Raw genomic sequence first — 21,034 nt, 5'->3', positions numbered from 1 at the left:
GGAGCTGAGCCCTTGCTTTGTGATGTTGCTGATCTCAGCTCAGAGAATGAGTATCAAGTATGAAAAATGATGGCAGAAGTACAGAATGACCATCATTGCTGGCTCTGGTTTAATCCTGAGATCAAAAGTGTTCTGTTAGGACAGAACTAGCAAAACATAAAGCCTTTAAAACATAAGCCTTTAAAATAGAGCTTCAGAGAGATTGCACAGCTAAAATTGATATAGCTGAAACTAAAACTGCACTGAAAAGTTGTGGTAGGCTGAATATAGATCATAATGGCAGCAGCTTCCCTTACAAAAGAGCCTCTACTTATAATGTTTTGCATTTATAAAGGCCTAAATTCTCCAAAGATCTGGTGGTTTCCCAGTATCTGAGGATTTGGGGCCAGAATGTGCTCAGCCTAGTGCAGGACCAGACCAGGGATGACCCCTTACGTTGCCATAAGAAGAAACCCAGAGTGCTTTTAGGGAGAGAATAAATTTAATCTCAGAAATTCTGATTACACTTAGCATTTACTTATATAAAAATAATAACTACAAAGAAGTTATTATTTGTAATTATTATTAGGCTTTCAGTAAGAAGTGTGCAGATTACCCCTTTATCCTGCATAACATTTATTAGAAATACACCCATCCCAAACTGATGAGTTTCATTCTTATTGAAATGAAAGGATGGCAAAAGTTTGCTTTGAAAACGCTGCACTGGCCTTACTCCCTTTTATGGTCTGATGGTTGTTATTTCTGTGGTGTGTTCCCCTGCCCAGCTATGGCTGTGCAGGTAAAATTACTCATGAGTTTAATTATTTAAAGGATTGCACTTCCTGTACTTCAGCGTGACTCGGTGGATTCTAAAACCTCAATCTTTTCAGGTAACTGGTGGGAGCTCAGTAAAACACACTGATAAATATTTTGCCCTGCTCTGGAGGGTGGTGTAGCAGCAGTTCTCCTCAGGTGCCAGTTGTCACCCAATCCCAAGTTATTTGTTATTTTTTTTTCACACCTGAATGGTGTCAGTCTGCCCACGGTGATAATCCCAGGCTTTGATCCGTACCTTCAGAGGGAGATTGTTTTTGTGACACAAGGTATTATTGCTCTGGTCTGACTGTAATGAGCTGTGTGGATGAAGTCTGATATTAATCCACAGTGCCCCGTGTGAAAGCTGAGAATGCTGAGAACCAGAGCTGCTCGAGTTCCTGTGAACAAATGTGTGCAGCCATCATGGCTGCTCTCCTGGCCCCACAGCCTGGGGCATGAATGTGCTTGTTGAACCCTGCAGTTCTCTAAAAGTCAGCAGCTAATCACAGAGAAGATGATGAAAAAGAGATGAGTGTCTGTGCAGGGGGCACAAAGCTTTGTCTCCTTGTCACAAGTGTGACCCCACGGTCACAGCTGCCCTGGGGTGGCTGCACAGCAGCCTGGCTGCCCTGGTGTGGTGTGGGGGCCACCTCAGAGTGCAGTGGGAGCTTTATTCCACTCTGCTGCCACTCTGGGGCAGTGACAGATGTGATGCAGCAGAATGCCACTTGCACTGTTGAAGGAAGATGCAGAAGCACAGTAGCAGCCCTGGTTAGTTTTGTGTTACCTCGCTGCAGAGACCTGAGGTGGGCTCCTGGAGGTGCTGGCCTGTACCCTTTGGAAAGCAGGGATGTTCATCCCAAACCCCATGGAATCATTCATAAATCCCTTGCTCAGTAGATGCTGCAGGTACCCTGGAGGCTGGTAGCAAAGCAGCAGTGGCATGGTCTGTTCTGAGGAAGCCCTTCCTTTTCTTAACACTATCAAACCCCAACCCTCCTGCTTCCTGTGCAGTTTGAACCTAAGGATGGATTTCTGGTTTTAAAAAGAAAATTAGTGCAAAAGGTATTTTTAAGTGGGTGTTGAGGGATACATCTCTTTGATGAGACAGAATTGAGCTGCAGGTTCATAGCCAGGGCAGGGATGGTTCATTCTGCACTGCAGCAGCTTGGTGGAGAACTCACTCATTGCAGTGATGCTCCAAGGGCACAGCCTCTGGAGGTACCCTGAGAAGGTTTTCTTTAAGCCCTTCTTGCTAAAACTAAATGCAGAATATTAAGGGCAGGGAAAATGCCTCCAAAAGCTGTTTGAATTCCCTTTCAAGCCACTCTAGCAATCTGTGTCAGTGTGTATGGTTTAAACAATGGGGACTGTTCATTGAGGAAGACTCTGCAGGTGTGCTGGGACCTATCCAAGGTAGGCAGAGGAGCAAAGAGAAAGTCAACATTACCTTTAGAATTTGCTTAGAGGCTAATGTTGGATTTCTTATGTCCAGTATTCATTCAGTAGAATTAGACCTGCTAATTCAGTATTCATTTTGCATTCCTATGATTTAAAATGGATATTTCATTTACTGTTTCTACCAGATATATATTCCTAGGTTATACCATGCAGCACTGCTTTCCAAAAACTAAATGCTCTTTTTCCAGGAAATTTCACTGAGATTTATTTTGTTTTCAGCAGGCACAGTATTTTCCTGATCAATGAAAGAACATATAGGGGTTTTTTTTGGAAAATACTGTCTATAAATTTTTGTAGCACATCACCATTTACTTTGAATTTTAAGGGGACTTACCAAAAGGGAAAGAACAGGCACATCTGATTGTGGCCATAATTATATTCAAGGATAAATTATCCTAATAAGCTGTGGTGACCTGTACTTCATAATAAATTTGGTATTTTGTAAGAAAACTGATACAAACTTCAGTATATTAAAAATTGTGTAAATTGTTCTAATAACTGGCATTGAACTGGTTGTTTAGCATTTCTTCTGTGGGGAACTGAAATTTTACCAATATTTTGCCTAAATTCAAATCTTTTAATGTGAGAGGAAAAGTAATAGTCCTGTTAATAAATGGTAATGTTGTAAGTAGTGAAGAGTAAAATATATTTCCATATATTTTAATGAAGGTTAAGACACGTTTAGATTTTGATGGAAGAGTTAATATAAAAACCAAATCTAGCTTATTTCATGTAATGAGTTATGTTGGTGGGGCAGGTTTTCTGTAGCTGTAAAAGGCAGCTTGGAGGAGAGAGAGGATATCAGCTTGGAGTCCATACTTGTTAGGTAACAATTTCTTGAAAAGAAGGCACACTATTTATTGTTCTTCTTTTAATAATTCTTCTCCCTTTCTAGAAAATGCACAGCTTTTTCTTTCCAGTGTGATATAATCTCTTTCCCAAGATTTTTTTTTTTAAATTTGGCTTCATTTTCATAACCTTCAATTAAATACTCACCACTGTTCTTTTTCCTGAGAAGATAATCTGTGATCTCCATCACATACTATACCATTAAATATTATTCCACTATTTTCTGCAGGAGCACCTGTCATTAAAAAAGTACATTGTGGACATTGTGATTGAGAGTTCTGTTCCTGTGGAACCATTAAAAGATGGAGAAGAGAAACAGAAAATTAAAAAGAAAGCCAAAAAGCTGAAGGCGCGGATGAACTCCAGGTAGTACCAATTTCTTTTTATTTTTATTTTTTTCTAAGTTTTGTTCTAAACTTTACCTTCTGTCCTCTAGTGTGAATGCAGTAGAAGGCTGAAAAAAATGTAAAATTATTTGCTTTGGGAGTGTCTTGAAAATAACACTGATGAGCCTAATTTATGGCCACTTTCTCTGATTGAGAAAGAAAACTGAATATCGATCTGGAGCCCTTGGTTTCACCTGTTAAGAGCTTTTCTCATAATTGGATGCCAGTGCCCTGCCAAAACTGTAGCCTCTTCTAGCATACAATAGCATGTTTAAATTTGTGTAAACCATGCCTATTTTTCTTTCTAGCTATTGATTTTTAAATGAAGTATCAAAGAAAATCAATAGTAATCAACAAATAGAAGTCAGCCTGCTGTAGTGTCAAATCCCATGACTAAATTTAATCATTTTTTTTTGCCTGTCACAACAAGAAGAAAGTTAAAAATATCTTCAAGTGGAAAGTGAGTTGTCAGATGTGCAATTTGTTCTTAGTCTAAAAAGTGACATCTGCAAATCAGTGTGATGTGCAGGACATCATTATATCATGAACTGGCAGTGTCACTCCTCATGGCTGAACGGCCCCAGCTCAGGTTAATGCTCAGCTGAATATTGTAGCATATTTTTGCATTTCTCTCTAAAAATACTTCTCACCTAGGTAAGAGTCATTGTTACACATTTTCTCTGCCTTTTTAAGCGTGAAGGGTTTCAAATAAGAGAAAAAAGCATGCACAGATTTTTAGAGCTACAGTAAAGTGAGATGTTTCATTAACTCCTAGCAGGCACATCAGCCTTCAAAACCACAACACTCTTAGAGTGTATTATTGTTCTGACTGCTCTCCTCTTTGGCTGAGCAGATCCACTTGCTGATTGTCACTATTGGAACTGGATAATGTTCTTTAGGTTTCTGGATGCTCAGGATGCAGAGTTATTCATATGACCTGTTGATTTAATGCAGTATCTGGGTCCAGTTTTAATTATTTCTCCAGGGTGACTTCTGTTGAATTTAGGCAAAGATTTGTCAGACCCTGGAATGCAAGTTGACATAATAATTTATTGCTGGCACAAATTGGAGAAAAACTTTTCCAGAACATTTTGAGTTTGTATGTGTCAGACTGCTGTGTGAGTCAGCATATTTGTCATTAGAAATTGTGATTAAAACAGTAATAAGTAATAAAGGGCCATCATTTTGCAATGGTGCTGTGCTATTGAAAAATACAGTGAAAGTTTCAAAATCTAAGTTATACTGAGGAGAAGTTCACATTCATTAAGCTTGGTTTTACTTTTAAAGGCTGGCTAGAGTTTTCAGTGGCTTTGCTGTCCTTGAAGATAACTCAGAGTTGAACAGAAGATTTTCTGATGCTAACACAAAAGACTTACTAATAAAAATGTCCAGTAGCAACATAAAGCAGAGGTATTTTGATGTTGCTAATTTAGAGTTTCATAGATGTTAGCAGATTATCACACACCATGTTTAGTATTTAGTATATTTGCAGCTCTTCTCCAGGAAAATAAATAGTTACAACGAATGCCTTATGCCTCAGCACTTGAAATGTCATATTCATTTCAGTTTGTAGGAAGCTGTGATATTTTAAACTGGGAAAAAATAATAACTGCAACCAAATAGGTCCTGTTACACTCCTGAGTTTCCAGATCTTAAATCACTCTTGCAGTATCAAAGCAATGAAGGGCAGAGGTGAATGAGGGGACAAATGGTGATCAGTGGGATATTAGATGTGTTGAGAAGTTTCACTAGTCTTATTAATTATATTTATAACCCTAAGCCATTTAACTGGTGCTATCAGTAACAACTGATAGATAGATAAGTAAATTAGCTCAGGTTTTCATGTATGTGCTCTAGCAGGAGGATATTTGAACAGTGACACAGGAGAAGCGGGGTTGGTGAAAGCATCAGAGCTGTGCTTAGCAGGAGCTTGGTCCAGGCTTTGCAGGGGACTTAAAGCATTCCAGCCATGTGCATTTGGTAACAGGGGTTTGGGTGATAATTCAGGTTTGACTGACTTGTCTGTACAGAAGCTGAAATGTGTTGTTTCTGGTGAAGAAGGCAAAAGGTTAATAAAGGAATTTCACCTTCATGTTTAATACTGAATTCAGCTGTGATTAATGGCTTTATTAATGACCCACAAATCAGAGCTGGTGGTGATGTAACAATATTTGTGTGGAGCTTAAGTTGGAATGGCGAAGCAAACGAAAGGAAATTCTGAGTAGCTTTGGGAAACTTGAGCCATTGGGGTGAACAGAAAATATAAAGAAAGGTTTAATATATGTATCTGAGAGAAATGCATCTGCATCACTGCAAGGCCTGGGTTAGTTTTGCTTTGCATGTGTGCTGGTAGAAATGGGGTGCAGGATTGTTGCTGTGGGTCTTGCCTTGCTCCAGGAATGACTCACGGATTTCACCTGTTGGCACAGGCTGGAGTGAAAACAAGCAGTGGAAAAAGGTCTTGTCTCCCTCTTCCTGCTTTTTGGCACATGGCCAGTGTAAACAATACTTTTAAGGGACTAAAGAGGTCGTGTTTCTCTTTCCAGCAGTAAAGGAGTCCTTGGTGGAGGTGTTTCTGTGCTGTTCACCTAACATTCATTATGTTACACTGCAGTCAGTAGTTACAGAAAAAATGCTTCTGTGCCTGCAAATACAGCCAATTATTTACATGTTAATTGTCATCTCTCTGATGTACTAATCTGGTCTGCACTACATGTCTGTCATTTATATTTTATATAATAATATTATTTATAAATTTTTCATAATATTATATTGCATTATTTCACTAATCATTTTATAATATGCAGTAGTCTGCAGTAGATATATACTACAGTTGTATATATCACTTGTGAAATTTTCTACCATTTGAAAAGTCAACTTAAATATACCTTTTGTTTACTGGTGTTATTTTAAAGTATTGGTGTTAATCATAAATTGTTAATTGCCAATGGCCAGTGGTTAAGCACCAGTGGATTATGGATTATGACAGGGCAGCATTGACAGAAATGCTGTGCTTTACTGTGAAGCAGAAAAACCCAAAGGTTTGAACTCTCTTGCTGCTCTTGCATCCTGGACACTTTAGACAATAGTCAATAATAATGAATATTTTCTCCTCCAGGGCAAAGGAATATGAGAGCTTGATGGAAGCAAAAAATGCTGTGTCTGACTCACCATTTAAAGCCAAGTAAGCATTTATCTCTGTATATTTTAGACATAAACTTTTTCCTCCTGTCTGTCACAGAAGTGCCCCTGAAATTTCTGGTGGAGCAGGTGTGGAAGATTTCCCCCAATTTGGGGCATGTTTCCATCCTGAATTACAGATCAGTCCCTGATACAAGAGGTCAGACTTCAATAAATGCAATAAAGACAATAAATGTGTCTTTTTTTCTGAAGACACTGTATATCTTAACCTGTACATCACACCTCTATATCATCCTGCAATGGTAAAGAGAACATACACTTCTCTTTTTCTTACCTGGAAACAAGAGGGTTCCAGTCTTGTACTGTAAGACTGATGGGTGAAAATTCAGCTGCAATTCTGGAATTGGAAGTCTTATGTTTGACCTCCATTTGGTCAGAAACAAAGATACTTGTGGTGGAAACACAGATGCTTTAATGCACAGATGTCTTAGGCTGACATTGGGCTTTTTAAAGAATAGACCTTTTTATTGTCAAGGATAAGGCACAGATGAAAACAGCTGGATGGTAGATGCAAACAAGATCTGTGATCACTGACAAATTCCTTCTGCTTAGTTTGAAAGTGAAAATTGCTCAGCTTTTGTTTTCTGATTCCATGGAAACCAGTTGGGAAAAGATGCAAAATATTTGGATTTCCAAGATTACTTTGATAAGTTCTATTACCTAAGATTTTAAAAGAAACTATATAGCTGTAGTTTAAATGCAAAACAGTTAGGAAATTGAAAAGAAGTGGAGTTTCATCAGTCCTTGGCAGGACAGGGAGGATACCAGTAGAGTTGTGCAGTTTTGTGATGGTCAACACATTCTCAAATGACTTGGAAAATGCAGAGATTCAGGACAGTAGAGACAAGAATTGGTGCTGAATACTAATTTTGAAGAAAGTGAGTTAGCAGACAGTAAAATGCAGGTGAAATCTAGTGTATATTGAGTGCTACCCAATGGAAGGGGAAGACAGAACTCAATTATATCTTCACATAAAAGTGTGGGCCTTGAATTAGCAGATGGGATAGGTAGTTCCTGGAAAATATCAGCTCAGTACTCAGCAGCTCATAAGAATCCTTCAGTAAAATTACTTAGAAACAAGCAAAACCAGAACAAATGTCATCAGGTACAAATACCTGGGTGATTTACATCTTTTGAACAGGATGTCTCTGAACAGATAAGCTACAATTGCTAAAGGTTTAGAGATGGCAGAAAGGGAAATATGTGATGATTTCAGGTATGTCTTATGTATCAGGAAATAAGTAAACTAGTACTACTCCTGCAGGAAAATGTGATAACAGGGAGAAGTTCCTCTGGGGTTATGTCCTGGAGATGTACAGTGTCACAAACAGCATGGCAAAGATGGATGGGGATTGTTGGCTGTCTCCTTGGTTCCAGGACAAGGGAGCACAGGGGAAAGCTGAGCCAGGTTCCAGAGAAAGCAGACCCAGTGTTCTCAGTGCAGCATGAGGGAGATGTGGGGAGCTCCCACAGGTGCTCACTGACAGCTTCCCTGCATTCCTGCAGCTCTAGGAAAGCACAGCCGGCCGCAGACACTCCTAAGCCAGAAGTGGGGAAACAAACAGATTAGTAAAGAGGATTATGCAGCCTGGGCTGTTCTTAGTGTTCCTGAGACATCCTCTCCCCATGGGCAGATGGGGAGTGTGCCTTACTGGCAGCTGGGCTCTGGGACTCTGCAGCATCAGCCAAGGGGCTGTGGGCTCTCAAGAGCTGGAGTCAAAAACCCTCATCCTGAAGTTGCAACAACTTTCACATTGGGGATATTTGTCTAATAACCTGTACCAGATCCTGCCTGTTTTGTGGTTGCTTCCATCACTCCCAAACTGCTGGGGCAGGTGGCCTTTTGTACAATTGCTGGTGGTTAAGCAGTTCAGATCCTTGCAGTTAGACCTCCTTGATGGACATGCAACCAGCCTGTATGCAAGTATATTTCACATAGGCTTTTCAAAAGCTTGAAAACTGCTGCTGAATCTTAGATGTATTTTGAAACAATAAAAATCCATCACTGAGGTTTGACACAAGAAAATGACCCATCTCCAGCAGATGGCACACCTGCATAAACACATGGGAAAGAGTTGGCTTCATTTCTTGGCCATCAGCACTTTTTGCAAGATGAATTTCATGGTATATTGAGACTTTTAGATTTGTAGCTTTTGTGTTTTGCTTTTCTTTGCTGCTAGAAAATAAAAAATTAGGTTCTAGTCATCAGAAAGTAGAAATGTCTGCATTTGACACTGAAGATATTAATAAGCTCTGTGTTAAATTCTGTGTCTCTGTGTTAAATTCTGAGATCATCAGTGATGTGACTTGGTCACTTCTGTCTCAACTGTAGCCCTAGAGAAACTCGGATTTTAAATTTTTTAAAAATGGTTTCAAATCTTTTGTCTGATCATGAATTTACCATTTTCATTTCTCTTTATGTAATTAATTGCTTATTTGCTTTCAGGCAGAATCTTCTGTTCTATCTGCTTTTTTAGTTTCTTCCTTTATTGCCTCCTTTCAGGTGTGAGCTGGTGATGGCCACTGTGTAGCTCACTTCCATCACAGTCTAGGGAGGTCTCTTTGCAGTGTTCATGTAAAAATCTAGAGATCTATCAGCTGCCTTCATCTAAATTTTTAAAATATCCTTTCAGGAACCATAGTTATTGTTATTTCCAAAATTACACAACTTTTTACCTGCTATGAGGGCTTAAATATTCAAGTATTTCCAGTTTCACAGATTGTCTGGTTTTTTCCTCAGTAATCAGTATTTTGGTGTAATATCTTAATATCATAGTATCTTATGAGCTTCTTTGAAATCAAGCAGGTTAAAAATGGAAGCTCAAGTCTGAACTGGCTTTTTAAGTAGAGGAGTGTCTGTGAGCCAGCCAGAAGCCCATTTATTTCTGTTAAAATGTGTTTACTTTGCACATCACATATTAGAAAATAGAAGAATAGGGAAGTATTATCTCTTTCTGTAAAAAAAAGGATAAGAGGGCAAGAAATTTTATGAGGCAAGAGTTTTAGCCTGGACTGTATCTATTAACATGGGACAACCTAGTCTTAGTATAGAGTAAAATAAGAGGAAAACACAGAACTAAGGAGGGGATCCCACTTCAGCAAGGCCAGCAGGAAGAGGACTGAGACAACTGAGGAACAGTTACTGAGAAAAGTCCCACCATGGAATAAAGAGGGTAAAAAGAGCACCTTTGAATGCTAAATGCAATCTTTGGGTAAAACAAATGGGAAGAGTTTTTGTCTTTCCCAAGGGAAGGTTTGAGGTACTCAGATTGGAGTGGAAGCGTACCAATGAACAGAAAATGTCTTTTGACTTAGTGGGCTGTGGAGCTTAAAAATGGAGAAGTTCCTTTTTAAAATCCCTTTAAAGTGGGACACAGTTGGTAGGTTTATTTATTTGCTTAACAGAAGCAATGTGTTTTAGAATTAAATTCTTTTATGCTTCCTTTCTTATGCCACATTTCTTTATCCACTCCTCTCTCTACCCCCAAACTGAGAGTGTCTTCACAACCAGAACCACTTATGGAATGCAAGTTCTTATCTGATATCATGACTATCTTAGTCATGTTGTCAGTTGTTACAGAAGAAAGACAGAAACCAGAGTTAGTCTTTGGCAGGTAAAAAGCCTTTTTAGATCACCTTTAAGATTAGGTCACTTTAATATTATGAGACCACTGATTTGCTGATGCAACTGATAGACTGTTTCAGTGGTTCTTATTAGTTGAAGATTTGCAGATTTATAAAACCTTGTGCACTAAGGAAGCACTGATCCAAGAGCTTTCCAAGCTCTGCTCTGGTGCTACACTGACAGCAATGAGCTGACAGGCTTTATCCTGCTGTGACAGACAGTGGGTGTCCCTTGCTCAGTGGTACAGCACTGATTCATGCCTGGGATTGTCAGGGACTCCACAGAAATGACTTCTAAATATAGCTGGGACAGTTGAGTTTTTAGTATCTGTTAAAAAATGGTGTGCATTAGGGAGAGGGGTGGGATAATTCCAAATATTGCCTTGTTGGGTCAGTATTTTGGTCTCTGAACTGTTCCACGTGCCAAGAGGGACATTCAAGGAAAGGACTGTGGACATTGTCACCTGGAGAAGCCCAGTGTTGCTCCCTGCCTTTCTCAAGTGCATTTGCTGGTTGGTCCCTGGTGGCACTTAGGTAATTTTGTAGGTGCTGGTGGACTCTTGGTGGGTTTGTAGTATTAATTCATATTCTCTGGGAACTGATCTGAGCAATTATTCAGTGTGCAGTGTACTGGGATAACGTGGCAAAAGGTGTGTCAGGTGTCCATTGGAGCATTCTCAGGTGTCCATCAGAGCACAGTTTGAAAAGGGAAGGAAAACATTTTCACAAAGTTAGAGGGTTATTTAGATCTATTTAATATTTTCTAATGCAGAGGCAGGACCATGTATTTCAGTGTTAAATATCCAAGCAGTAAAGTATAATTGTCATCCTTCAATACAACAGGGACACTAAAGTAATGAAAGATTGCCCTGTGCCTGAAGGGTATTAGCAGGTTTCAGGGGGAGAAGTTTTGTTCTGATATTTTAACTAGTCTCTCTTCACATAACAAGGAATTGTTTTAATATATTCTCTTTATTTACCTTTTGTTTTTAATTGTAAAGGGATATTTCAGATAGTGTGGATATTGGAACCACTGTTATCCTGGAAACAGACTGCAGCACAAAAAGAAGAGGGAGAAAAAGAAATATTATTTAATGTGAGAGTCTGCTGCAGACGAGATGGGAATGTAGTGAGAAGTTTGTTTTTTCAGAAGCCCAAAACTAAATGGGCTTTAGCTGATGCAATACTTTCTTTCCTTCATTATAATATATCAGTGTAGTCACAGGATAAACTTACCTTGTAGGTTTTCTTGGTGTAGAAGGCTTAGAGTCCAGTTAGGCCAGTTGTAAGATATTACACCAAAATACTGATTATCTGATTACTGTGGAAAAAACCAGACAATCTCTGAAACTGGAAGTACTTGTAGAAAATTTAATTTCCAAAATGTTGTGGAAACTGTGGAAGAGCTATGGTGTAAATAAAATAAAATTCAGGTAAACTTAAAAACAAGATAAATAATGGGTATGATTGGGCAGGTGGTGGATTTCCTCTTCAGAAAATAGCTAAAATATTCTAATGGGAATGCAAATAAATGGATTCAGAAACACACCCATCCTTCCCTGGGCATCAGTGCCCAGCCCAGACACACCCAGGCCAGACATTGGGTTAAACCCCCACGTGCTGGGTACATTGGTGCTGCTATTTCAAGGCTTTTTGGCTTTTTTATGGAGATGAAATGTGGCCTAGAAATACTGGCAGATCTTTTTCCTTTAGCCTATAAAATATATTAAACCTCCTAAAAGTATTTAGCCCATGTTAGGATCCTTTGATATGAATAGCCCTTGTTTTCCCATTGGCAGTGGAAAAAGATCAGATCCTGTATTTGTATTTGCTGAACATACAATTTATTAGTTTACATGATGGTGGTGTTCCAAGACAAATCAGGGCTTAACATCCTTCTGATACTTGTTCTGCATTCTGAATTATCCATTTGTGAGGAATACTAAAAGCTTAATAAGTGAGATGTAAATAATTTAAGGGGAAAAACATTACCTTTCTCTATTATCCTGCACAGCAAAGTTTCAATTATTTATCATTCTATGTATGGCTTAGTAAGCATTGGAGGAGTAAAAATTGGGGGACAGAAAGAAGACTAATTAATTGTCTTGAGATGTTTGGATTTGGATTTGTTGGTGTTTTTCCAGAATCACTGGATCAGGTGTGGATGCCATGTCCCAGAAATCCCCAGTGCAAGCCAAGAGTGTGCCAGGAGTCCAGTGTGTACAAAGAGCTCTCTCTTTCCAAATCCATTCATAGCAATGGCAAATTCTGCATCCAAGCACAAGTCCTCTAGCATAGATTTCCAGTCCTTTGAAGCAATCCAAAAATTTTTCTTATTTCCCTGACACGGCCAAGAAGTCAGTATGAAGGATATTTCAATAATTCCTCCAAGGCTCACTGGTGGGAGGAGGCAGGTTTTATTTCCCCTCTCCTCCCCATGTGATCACACAGCATCTTTGACTGGTTTTGGTAGAAAACTCCCTCTGCACTAGGATATGAGGATGGAAGAGGTAATTCTTCAATGTGACAGAATTGGAAATTCATTCTTCCAGTTTCTTACTCTGTGATGCTGAACACTCATCCTTCACAACACAACACTTAGAAAGTTTGAATTTTGCTAAAAGTATCCAGAAAGACTTTCAGAACTAATGGAAATCTGGAAGCTTTCCCTGGGGAGTTACTTCTGTACAGGTTGTTTTTAAAGTGAGAACAGAAACTGAACCTATGGAGCATCTGAACAGACTGCAGAGAAGGACTCTGGTGTCAGCTGTGTCAGCTGAAGGCTGTGTAAGATGATTGTGTTCTCTTGGAGTCCCTGTGAGCAGTGTTTTGATAAACCTTACACATTTTGTATGCTGATGCCTGATGGAGATTAGGGAAGTGCCTTTCTTCAGCCTCTGTGGTTAATCCTGGTGGAATTCCATTCCTGTGATGTTAAATTAAGCAAATGGAAACTTTTCTTGCTGTCTTTTGTCAGATGAAGTTACAATATAGGACGGTGGGCTTTATATAGGCTTTAATAGTGGAATTTGGGTAGATATACCAAAGAAATAAAATATTTTTTGCTTAATGTGCTAGGATATTGCCAAGGCAATAGCCATTCTAAATCCCACTGTGAAAATACTCTGCTTGTGGACTGCAGCAGTTCCACTTCTCATTGGTGCTGTGGTCTTTTGATTTACTGTCCAAGTCCTGCAGTTATTTGGGCTTTGGCTTTTAGTTTTGTTTCCCATTTTAGCTTGTGGCTTATGGAGATAGACAGAGGTTTCCTCCAACCTCATTTTCCACAGAGGAAATAGCAGTGAAAAAAATCTCATCAGGATGTAATCTCCTTTTATTTTTCTTGTCATGCAAAAATCCTGGTTGTATATTAGTGGGCTCAGCTGACCAGATGATAAGAAGTCCAAGACTCAAAATTCTACAAATCATTTTTATTTGTACTTCAGGAGCATATATGTATCTTCAGCATGTCTTTAAAGCTATTAATGAAGCTCCTAATTTTTTCAAAGAGCAGACACAGAGTACCTGTTGTCTCTTGATTAAGTGGAAACTCCCTATTCTTCTATAAATTAATACTCTGATTTTGGGGAGTTTTTTTTTAACATAGTGTGACTATTGTGGTACATTCTCCAGCCATTCCATCTCCTGTCTCACTTCTGGGAGTCTGGTTAATGTAATCTTTTTCTTTTCTAATACTCTGTGGTCACTTTGTGAATGCCTTCTGGCCCTTTAACCCTGACATCTCCATTTTATGACGAGCACTCTTACCCTTCCCCTCTTTTTCCTTCCTCTAGAATTCTGTGTGTAGGCTGGCAGTCCCAGCAGTGTCTGCTCCTCCTCCTGCTCGGTTGCCAGCTCTGTCCCACTCAGTGCAGGTGCCAGTGGATGAAAGCAAAGTCCAGCAAGCCCTGAGCCTTGTCCCTGAGAGCAGCAGGAGGGGACGCTGAGGCAGTGGCACCAAATGCAGGCAGGGACAGAGTGACACCTCCTCTGCAGGGAAGGGACTCTGGCAGCCTTGTCTCCTCTGCCTTGCTGCTCCCACTGCACCCTCACCCTCTGGGCACAGCAGGATAAATAAACTCTGGCTGTTTTCACTGCTGGATTCTGTATTTTGTGCCCCTCAGTGCTGAGCAGCAGAGCACAGGTGAATAGCCCAGGTGCAGATGTGTAAAACTGAAATGGAACCCAACCCATGTGTGTCACCATCACTCCCACCTCTGCAGTTTGGCTTCATTACTGACCCTTGTTAATAAAATGCCCTTTCTGAGGTAGGCTGCAAAGCCATTGCTTTTCTCTTATTCAAATAACCCTGAAGAGCCATTTCTTTTATGATGCCTATAAGAAATCAGCCAAGTGGTCCTGCTGTTCCATTTCCCTTACTCATCTTAAATAGGGTGAAACCATTTGAAAATGAGGATGGCAAAAACTACCATGATAAGCTGTGGAAGGGGAATAGGGAAACAGCAGAAACAAATGTAGCTCATAAAGCCCCTTTATGGCTGTACTGTTCACTCTATAGCTGTGCTGTTTCCTTGAAAAAGTAGACAGTGAAATGTCACTCCAAGCTGACAGTATCTCCTTGGATGTTTACCATCCTGTACAGAATAGATGATAACCATAACAATATTTAACATAGATTTTCATGATTCCTTCATTGGTACCAGAGGTTCATTACAAAGATGTAGGTTAATAAGGCAGTTTTTGCTTTAACTGCTCTTTGTTTTCTGTTGAAGGTTACAAAGATTAGCAAAAGACCTTCTGAAGCACCTCCAAATGCAGGATGGCTGTTCCTTGGGGAACCACAAAGTTCCTGGTCTGGACAGGACTTTAGGAGAGATCTCTCGGATTCTGGAGAAAGAGGTATTGTGACTTCTGACTGACCTAGACATTGGTTTGCCCTCAAGTGTCATCAGGGTGGATTTGGGAATGTTTAATGTGAGATGTTGAAGAATAAGTGACCTCTATGTAACAAGCAGTGTCTGCTATAACACTTTTCACTTTTTCCTCCTGTATTTTCATGAGGATTGTTTTTAACCTGGGTCATTTCAGTCATCTAGCTTGTAGTGCTTACCCACAAACAGCTTTTACAATAAGGGCCCAAAGCAATTAGCAGAAAACAGAGGAAAGAATTGGATCCAGGTTTGCTGGAACACCAATCTGTTGAGTTTTGCCAGAGTTCAACAAAGTCAGTGGGTCTTCACTGAAGGAGGAAGGTATAATGTGCATATATGTGGGATATTCCTACATTTTTGACTTTTTAAAAGTGATATGATTGCAGAGCATGTTTTGCTTTATGGTAGATGTTGGATTTTTTTTTTTAAATTCATAGCACCACATTTGCATCTTTTTTCCTATTTCCTCATTGTCAGTCTGCTGCCACAGTGCTTTCTGACTTGTAATGTGGTTTTTTTGCTCCATTAGGAGCACAGTATTTGGGTTTTCAGCTGGAACATTATGTTCTGTTCTCTCTGCAACCACCAGAAAATATTTCTCTTTCTTATCTGTAATCAAGACATAATGAAAATTAGTTCTGGAAGAAACCAAATTAATGAAATCTGATGAGGAGATTGCATCATTGTGGTTCAGACTTGATGTTTGTGAAAATGAGAGCTCTGCTTGATGCTTTTCACAGCTTGGTCAGTGTGGAGAAGACAATTGTTAATGGCACATGCTTTTCAGTGCTGGAGGCTGCCTGGGATGCACGGGCTCCTCACTGTGTTCTGGGGGTGCCTTGGAGCTGCTCATCAAGCTTAAGAGTGTGTTTGAAAGACTTGTGCCATTTTCACATTGTACAGGCTTCCATTAATTATTGAAAAACTCATTTTTTATTGATTTCAAAATACAGAAATCATGTTGTTGCATGACAGTGACGAAAAGATGAATCTGTGTGAAAGTTATCTAAATAATCCTTGGAAGTTCTTTGGAATGTGGAGTTGCATCCAGCCTTTTCACTAGCAGTCATCTGCTGAGATTTTTTTAAATTGAGATGTGAATTGCAGCTAAGTTTACTCATTAATTGTTTACATGGTTTTGCTGGTTGTTGAGTCTGCAGTGGGGAATTAAAAACTAAGTTTGATAGTATTAATAGATGTGGGTTATTTTGTTGTTGATTTGGGGTTTTTCCCCCAAAACATGTACCTCCCTCTGGAGAAGTATTTTTCTATCTGAGTGTCCTGATCAATAAGGTCAGGAGGGATTGATTTCAGTGTTCACAGCACAGATCTTACATGGCCATTTGCAGGAAGGGATGGGAATTCTCTTGTTAACCTGGGAGTCAGAAATGCACAGGCACATCTTACATGTCAGTGGGCACTGCAAGAGCCCTGATGGTGTCAGTCGTGGGCTGAGAGGAGGAGACTGACACTGTTAATTGAATTTCCCTGGAGAGCATAAAAATATAACCTAATGTGGGGGGAGGAAGGGGGAGTGGGAACCACACAAGCTGTCAGTGTGTGTGAGCTGATAACATTGATTTACCCTTGCTAATGGCCTGGCTTGAATAAAGAATTGCCCTGAGGGAGGACAGGGTTCACTACAATAGATCCTTGCCACTTACTAGAAATTCTTCTTACTCACAAGAAGTCCTCCAAAACTATTACAAAATATAATTGATCCAAAACCCCTCTTTTCATTCATGCTGTGAAACATTGGATTTTTCTTTTGTTAATAGTTTGCACTGCCAGAGAAATTTATGTATTCAGGCTCACCAGGAATAAAAGGATTGGTTTTACAGATCATGAAATGAATTGCTGAGCTGGTGTTTGTAACAGTAAATAAGAAAAATATATACCATTAAATTTCTCAACAGAAGGAAGGGCTGTCCAGCTCATTAGAAATTCCATGACTGTGCTAAAACAGCCTGAAAGGATGGGGTGTAATATTTATGCAAACTTGAATCACAAAAAAAGCCACACACAAAAGATTTGCAGCCCTGTCTCAATGGGATTTGCCTCCAGGTACAAGCAGATCACACTAACAATTTCTGTTTGGACTTAGCCTTCATCTGATGTGTTCCACTGTACTGAATAAGGCTTTCTCTCACTTCTGAACCTCTTTCATGGTGTGAGAACATTTTAGGCTGCTGCATGCCTGCATGCTCATTGTGGTCACACTTGCTCTTGTTTCTGCCTTCGTGCTCTGCTGGACACAGCACATTCTGCACCTGGGCCAAGTGATCCCACTAATACAGCAAGAAGTGCTTGTTTAATGCAGTTGTAAAGGTTTATATATCCTCTAGATACTCAGATTTGAGAAATCTCTCTCAGGCAAAGATGCATCTTAAGCACTGTGTATTTTGGAGTCGTGGCTGTTTATTGCAGCACTTTACCTGCTCCTCATTCACTGCTGCTGGATCCCTGTGCACCACAGCATGTTGGAGTGCTAACAGATGAAAGAGATGTGCTTTGCTTTGCTTCAAGTGGTTGTTAGATCTCCATCACTTCCTGATGTGCCCACATTGGCTTAGTTGGATGAAGCTCTACAAAAAGCAGGAGCTTTGTGTCCAGTGCTGGAAAAGGATTTGTGAAGAATAAGCAAATTGAAGTGCAGGTTTTGAGGATCTGACTTGGAGTGTGGCCATTAGTTTCATGAAACATGTGGCTCACGTGCCTTTAAATTAAATATGCATAAGAGGTACTCTAAAGCCATAAACCACCATATGCTTCCAGTTTTCAATGGGTTTGTGCCCCTCCAGCCACGTGTTGGTAGGAGGCAAGGAGCACAAACCCTGATGTTGTGTGTGCCTGGAGTGCTGTTCCCCAGGTGTGTCCAGCCAGTGGTGCTGCTCTGGGTGTGCTCTGGGTGATTGGAAGGCAGTCCTTGGGTTTGTGTGTCTCACCCTGGCTGGCAGAAATCCTGGCAGGAAGCTGCATTCACTTTCACCTCTGCTTTGTTTAAAAGGACATTAGGAAAACAAACACACACAGAGCCACAACAGCAGAATGCATGCAAATATTTCCAGAAAGCCCTGGCCTGAGGTTGGCAGATGTCATATGGGACTCTTCAAGCTCTTAGTAAGATCTGATAACCCTCAGTTTAACATCCCTTATGAATGGGCCTTTGATGCTAAAAGAAAAACTCTTCCAGAAGGCAGAGCTGATGTTTGAAGTGGCAGCGCTAGAGCACTTGTCCTGCCATGATTCTTTTGATTTTATGCATGTTCATTCCTTGAAGGACTAATTTTCCCCATCCATCACTGAGGGTAGCTGTGTTTCAGATGCACAAGAAATCCCACAGTGAGTGCTGGAGCCTGCCTTCAGCAGTCCCACAGAAATGTGGGAACTCGTAGGAGCCAGGGTACTGAGAGCTGTGTAACCTGTTAGTGGGACTGCAGCTGCACTTCTAACTTGCTTCTGCTTATATCATTTATTTCCCTATTATGTAAAGAGGTGATATTCCCTGATTTAAAACTTTCCTGATTGAAAAGATCAACTGATTAAAAAATGTCTGCTGCATACACATGAGGCCCTGACCTGACTGATGTACATACATTTCTAAGGCTGTGACCCTGGCCTGGGTCAGAGGTTGCTGCCTCTCAGATGGTCATCCTTACACTTGCCAACAGAACATCCCTTCCCTAAAGCTCTTCCTAATATTTGTTCATAGAGGGTTTGGTGTGTCTTCAGGTTTTAAAAGTCCTGCTTTTAAATGGTAGAAGTGTCCTGTGTGGTTTTGGACAGGTCTGTGCTGGGCAGGGTTGGCAGACATTTATTCTGTTGCCATTGAAGGGTGGTGACAACAGCTGAGGGCAGTGGCCTTTTCACCTGGCTCAGCTGCAGCTAAAACTGCAGTTAAATCACTGCAGCTAAATTTGTACAACACTTACATGTGACATTTAGGCAAGCCCTTAATGTGTCTGTTCTCCATCTGACTGGGAATGTGGCACACAGATTCAGTAGGATTCTGAGGGAACCTCATGATTTTTGGAATTCAAGGGCTACAGTTAATCTGCTCAACTGGAATTGCTTTTATATGGTGCTTCTTGCTGATTACTGGTTTGAAAAAGATCTCCACCACAAGAGGAGTGATAAGGTTCCTTTAAGTGAGGGGTTTGAGTGCAGCTCTCCCAGCTCTGCTTTGGGAGAGGGCTGCAGAGCAGGGTGCAGGTTTTATCCATGGCCCAGCACAAACAGGACAGCTGAGGCTCTCCCATATACTCACAAGGCACAAAATCCTACAAAGAAGATTTCACTGCTTCTGCTCGTAAAACTTACTGTGATTTTGGATGGGTTTGAGGATAGCTGTGTCCCCGATCTCCTTCAGGCTCTGTATGTGCTGTAAAAATCTCAGCAAATAACAGTGAGTGCAAAATAAATTGTTAAAGTGTGCAATTAACATGGAACCACAAAATAAAACAGGAGGCTTTTGATAAACTGGGCCACAGTGCTTATGGTTATATACTTCCTTAGAGAAGTGTATCATTTTGTAACTGAAAAATGTGTGAATATTGACTGCAGTGGTTTAATCCATTTTCTAAAGAAAGGGTCTCAATGCTCATGATCTCTTAAGACATGCTCGCTCTCTCAGTGACCATTAATGGTTTGTTTTGTGTCAGGCAATGTTTTTGGGTTTGGGATTTTTAGAGAGATTTTTCAGCCTCCTGTTTGAGCAGTGGTGATGTCAGTTATTTACATTTCAGTAAAATGTTTGTCGTAGCTTTCAAATACATGGGAGCTGTAGACAGACAGTGTTTATCCCATTGTAAAGACTGTCAGAAATGGCTGGCTCTAACAACACACTCAGGCCCTGTATTTATGTTTTATTCTCTAAACTCTTGGGCCCCTTGGGGATGGTGACCATAGCTAGGGTGAAGAGGGACAATCCCCCCAATAATACAAACTCTTCATCATCAGAAACAGAAACAATAAAATTAAAAACTATTGAAGAACTAATGTATGGAACAAAAGTGGTGTTAAATGGAACATGGGATAAGGTTCTTCAAATATCTCTATAGAGATTTAAAATTGCCCTGTGTGTGTATATGTGTGAGTATGTGTATATAAACATATATATGACATATATATACAGACAAAATAGATTTGAGAAGCAAATACTCTGTTATAAAGACTCAGTATTGTTGCTTAAAGTCTATTGAAGAATACAGTGAGAATTGTGATTCCCAAACTCTTGCACATTGAATTTTGGTGCTGCAGTTATTTGCACCCAAGGAACTGTGTGTTCCTAGTGTAGCAGGTATGGCCTTCAAAGAGAGAATTGCCATCCTGTCTGCCAATATCTTACATAAGTCAAAAAAAAGCATTGTGAAAATTGCAGTCGTAGTGAATTTACCTTAAACATGAAGCAGTGGCTTGACCCTCACTGTATTTTGGGATTTTGCCTATCTCCATGCACATGCACAGAGGCACAGTTCCTGTATGTAATTTAACTTACATCATTCTCTAGAGCCTCACAGTGAATTCATTTCTTAGCTGACTGAGGATTTCAGAAGTTGAACTTTGGGCATTATTGTAGCCATGAGCAGTGTGCCTGGCAGGTTTGTGAGCAGTGTTCCTGGCAGGTTTGTGAGCAGTGTGCCTGGCAGGTTTGTGAGCAGGGCTGTGCCTGGCAGGTTTGTGAGCGGGGCTGTGCCCGGCAGGTTTGTGAGCAGGGCTGTGCCTGGCAGGTGTGTGAGCAGGGCTGTGCCTGGCAGGTTTGTGAGCAGGGCTGTGCCCGGCACGGGGGCTCTGGGCCAGCCCGTTCCTGTCCCTGTGCCCTCGGCA

General features: G+C 40.4%; 1 protein-coding gene across 2 annotated transcripts in view; it reads left to right on the top strand.

Annotated features, from left to right (window-relative positions):
• SCAPER (S-phase cyclin A associated protein in the ER) overlaps positions 1–21,034 on the top strand; it is a 135,777-nt gene that overhangs the window by 53,772 nt on the left and 60,971 nt on the right. For both annotated transcript variants that reach the window (XM_074549526.1, XM_074549525.1), the window contains exons 21-23: positions 3,335–3,471; positions 6,610–6,675; positions 15,050–15,176. In XM_074549526.1, the coding sequence (XP_074405627.1) occupies positions 3,335–3,471; positions 6,610–6,675; positions 15,050–15,176 (330 nt within the window). The remainder of the gene's footprint in view (positions 1–3,334; positions 3,472–6,609; positions 6,676–15,049; positions 15,177–21,034) is intronic.

This window comes from Zonotrichia albicollis, chromosome 11 (genome assembly GCF_047830755.1).
Source record: "Zonotrichia albicollis isolate bZonAlb1 chromosome 11, bZonAlb1.hap1, whole genome shotgun sequence".
In the NCBI taxonomy this organism is placed as follows: domain Eukaryota; kingdom Metazoa; phylum Chordata; class Aves; order Passeriformes; family Passerellidae; genus Zonotrichia; species Zonotrichia albicollis.
This window is presented reverse-complemented; position numbering and strand designations above follow the sequence as displayed.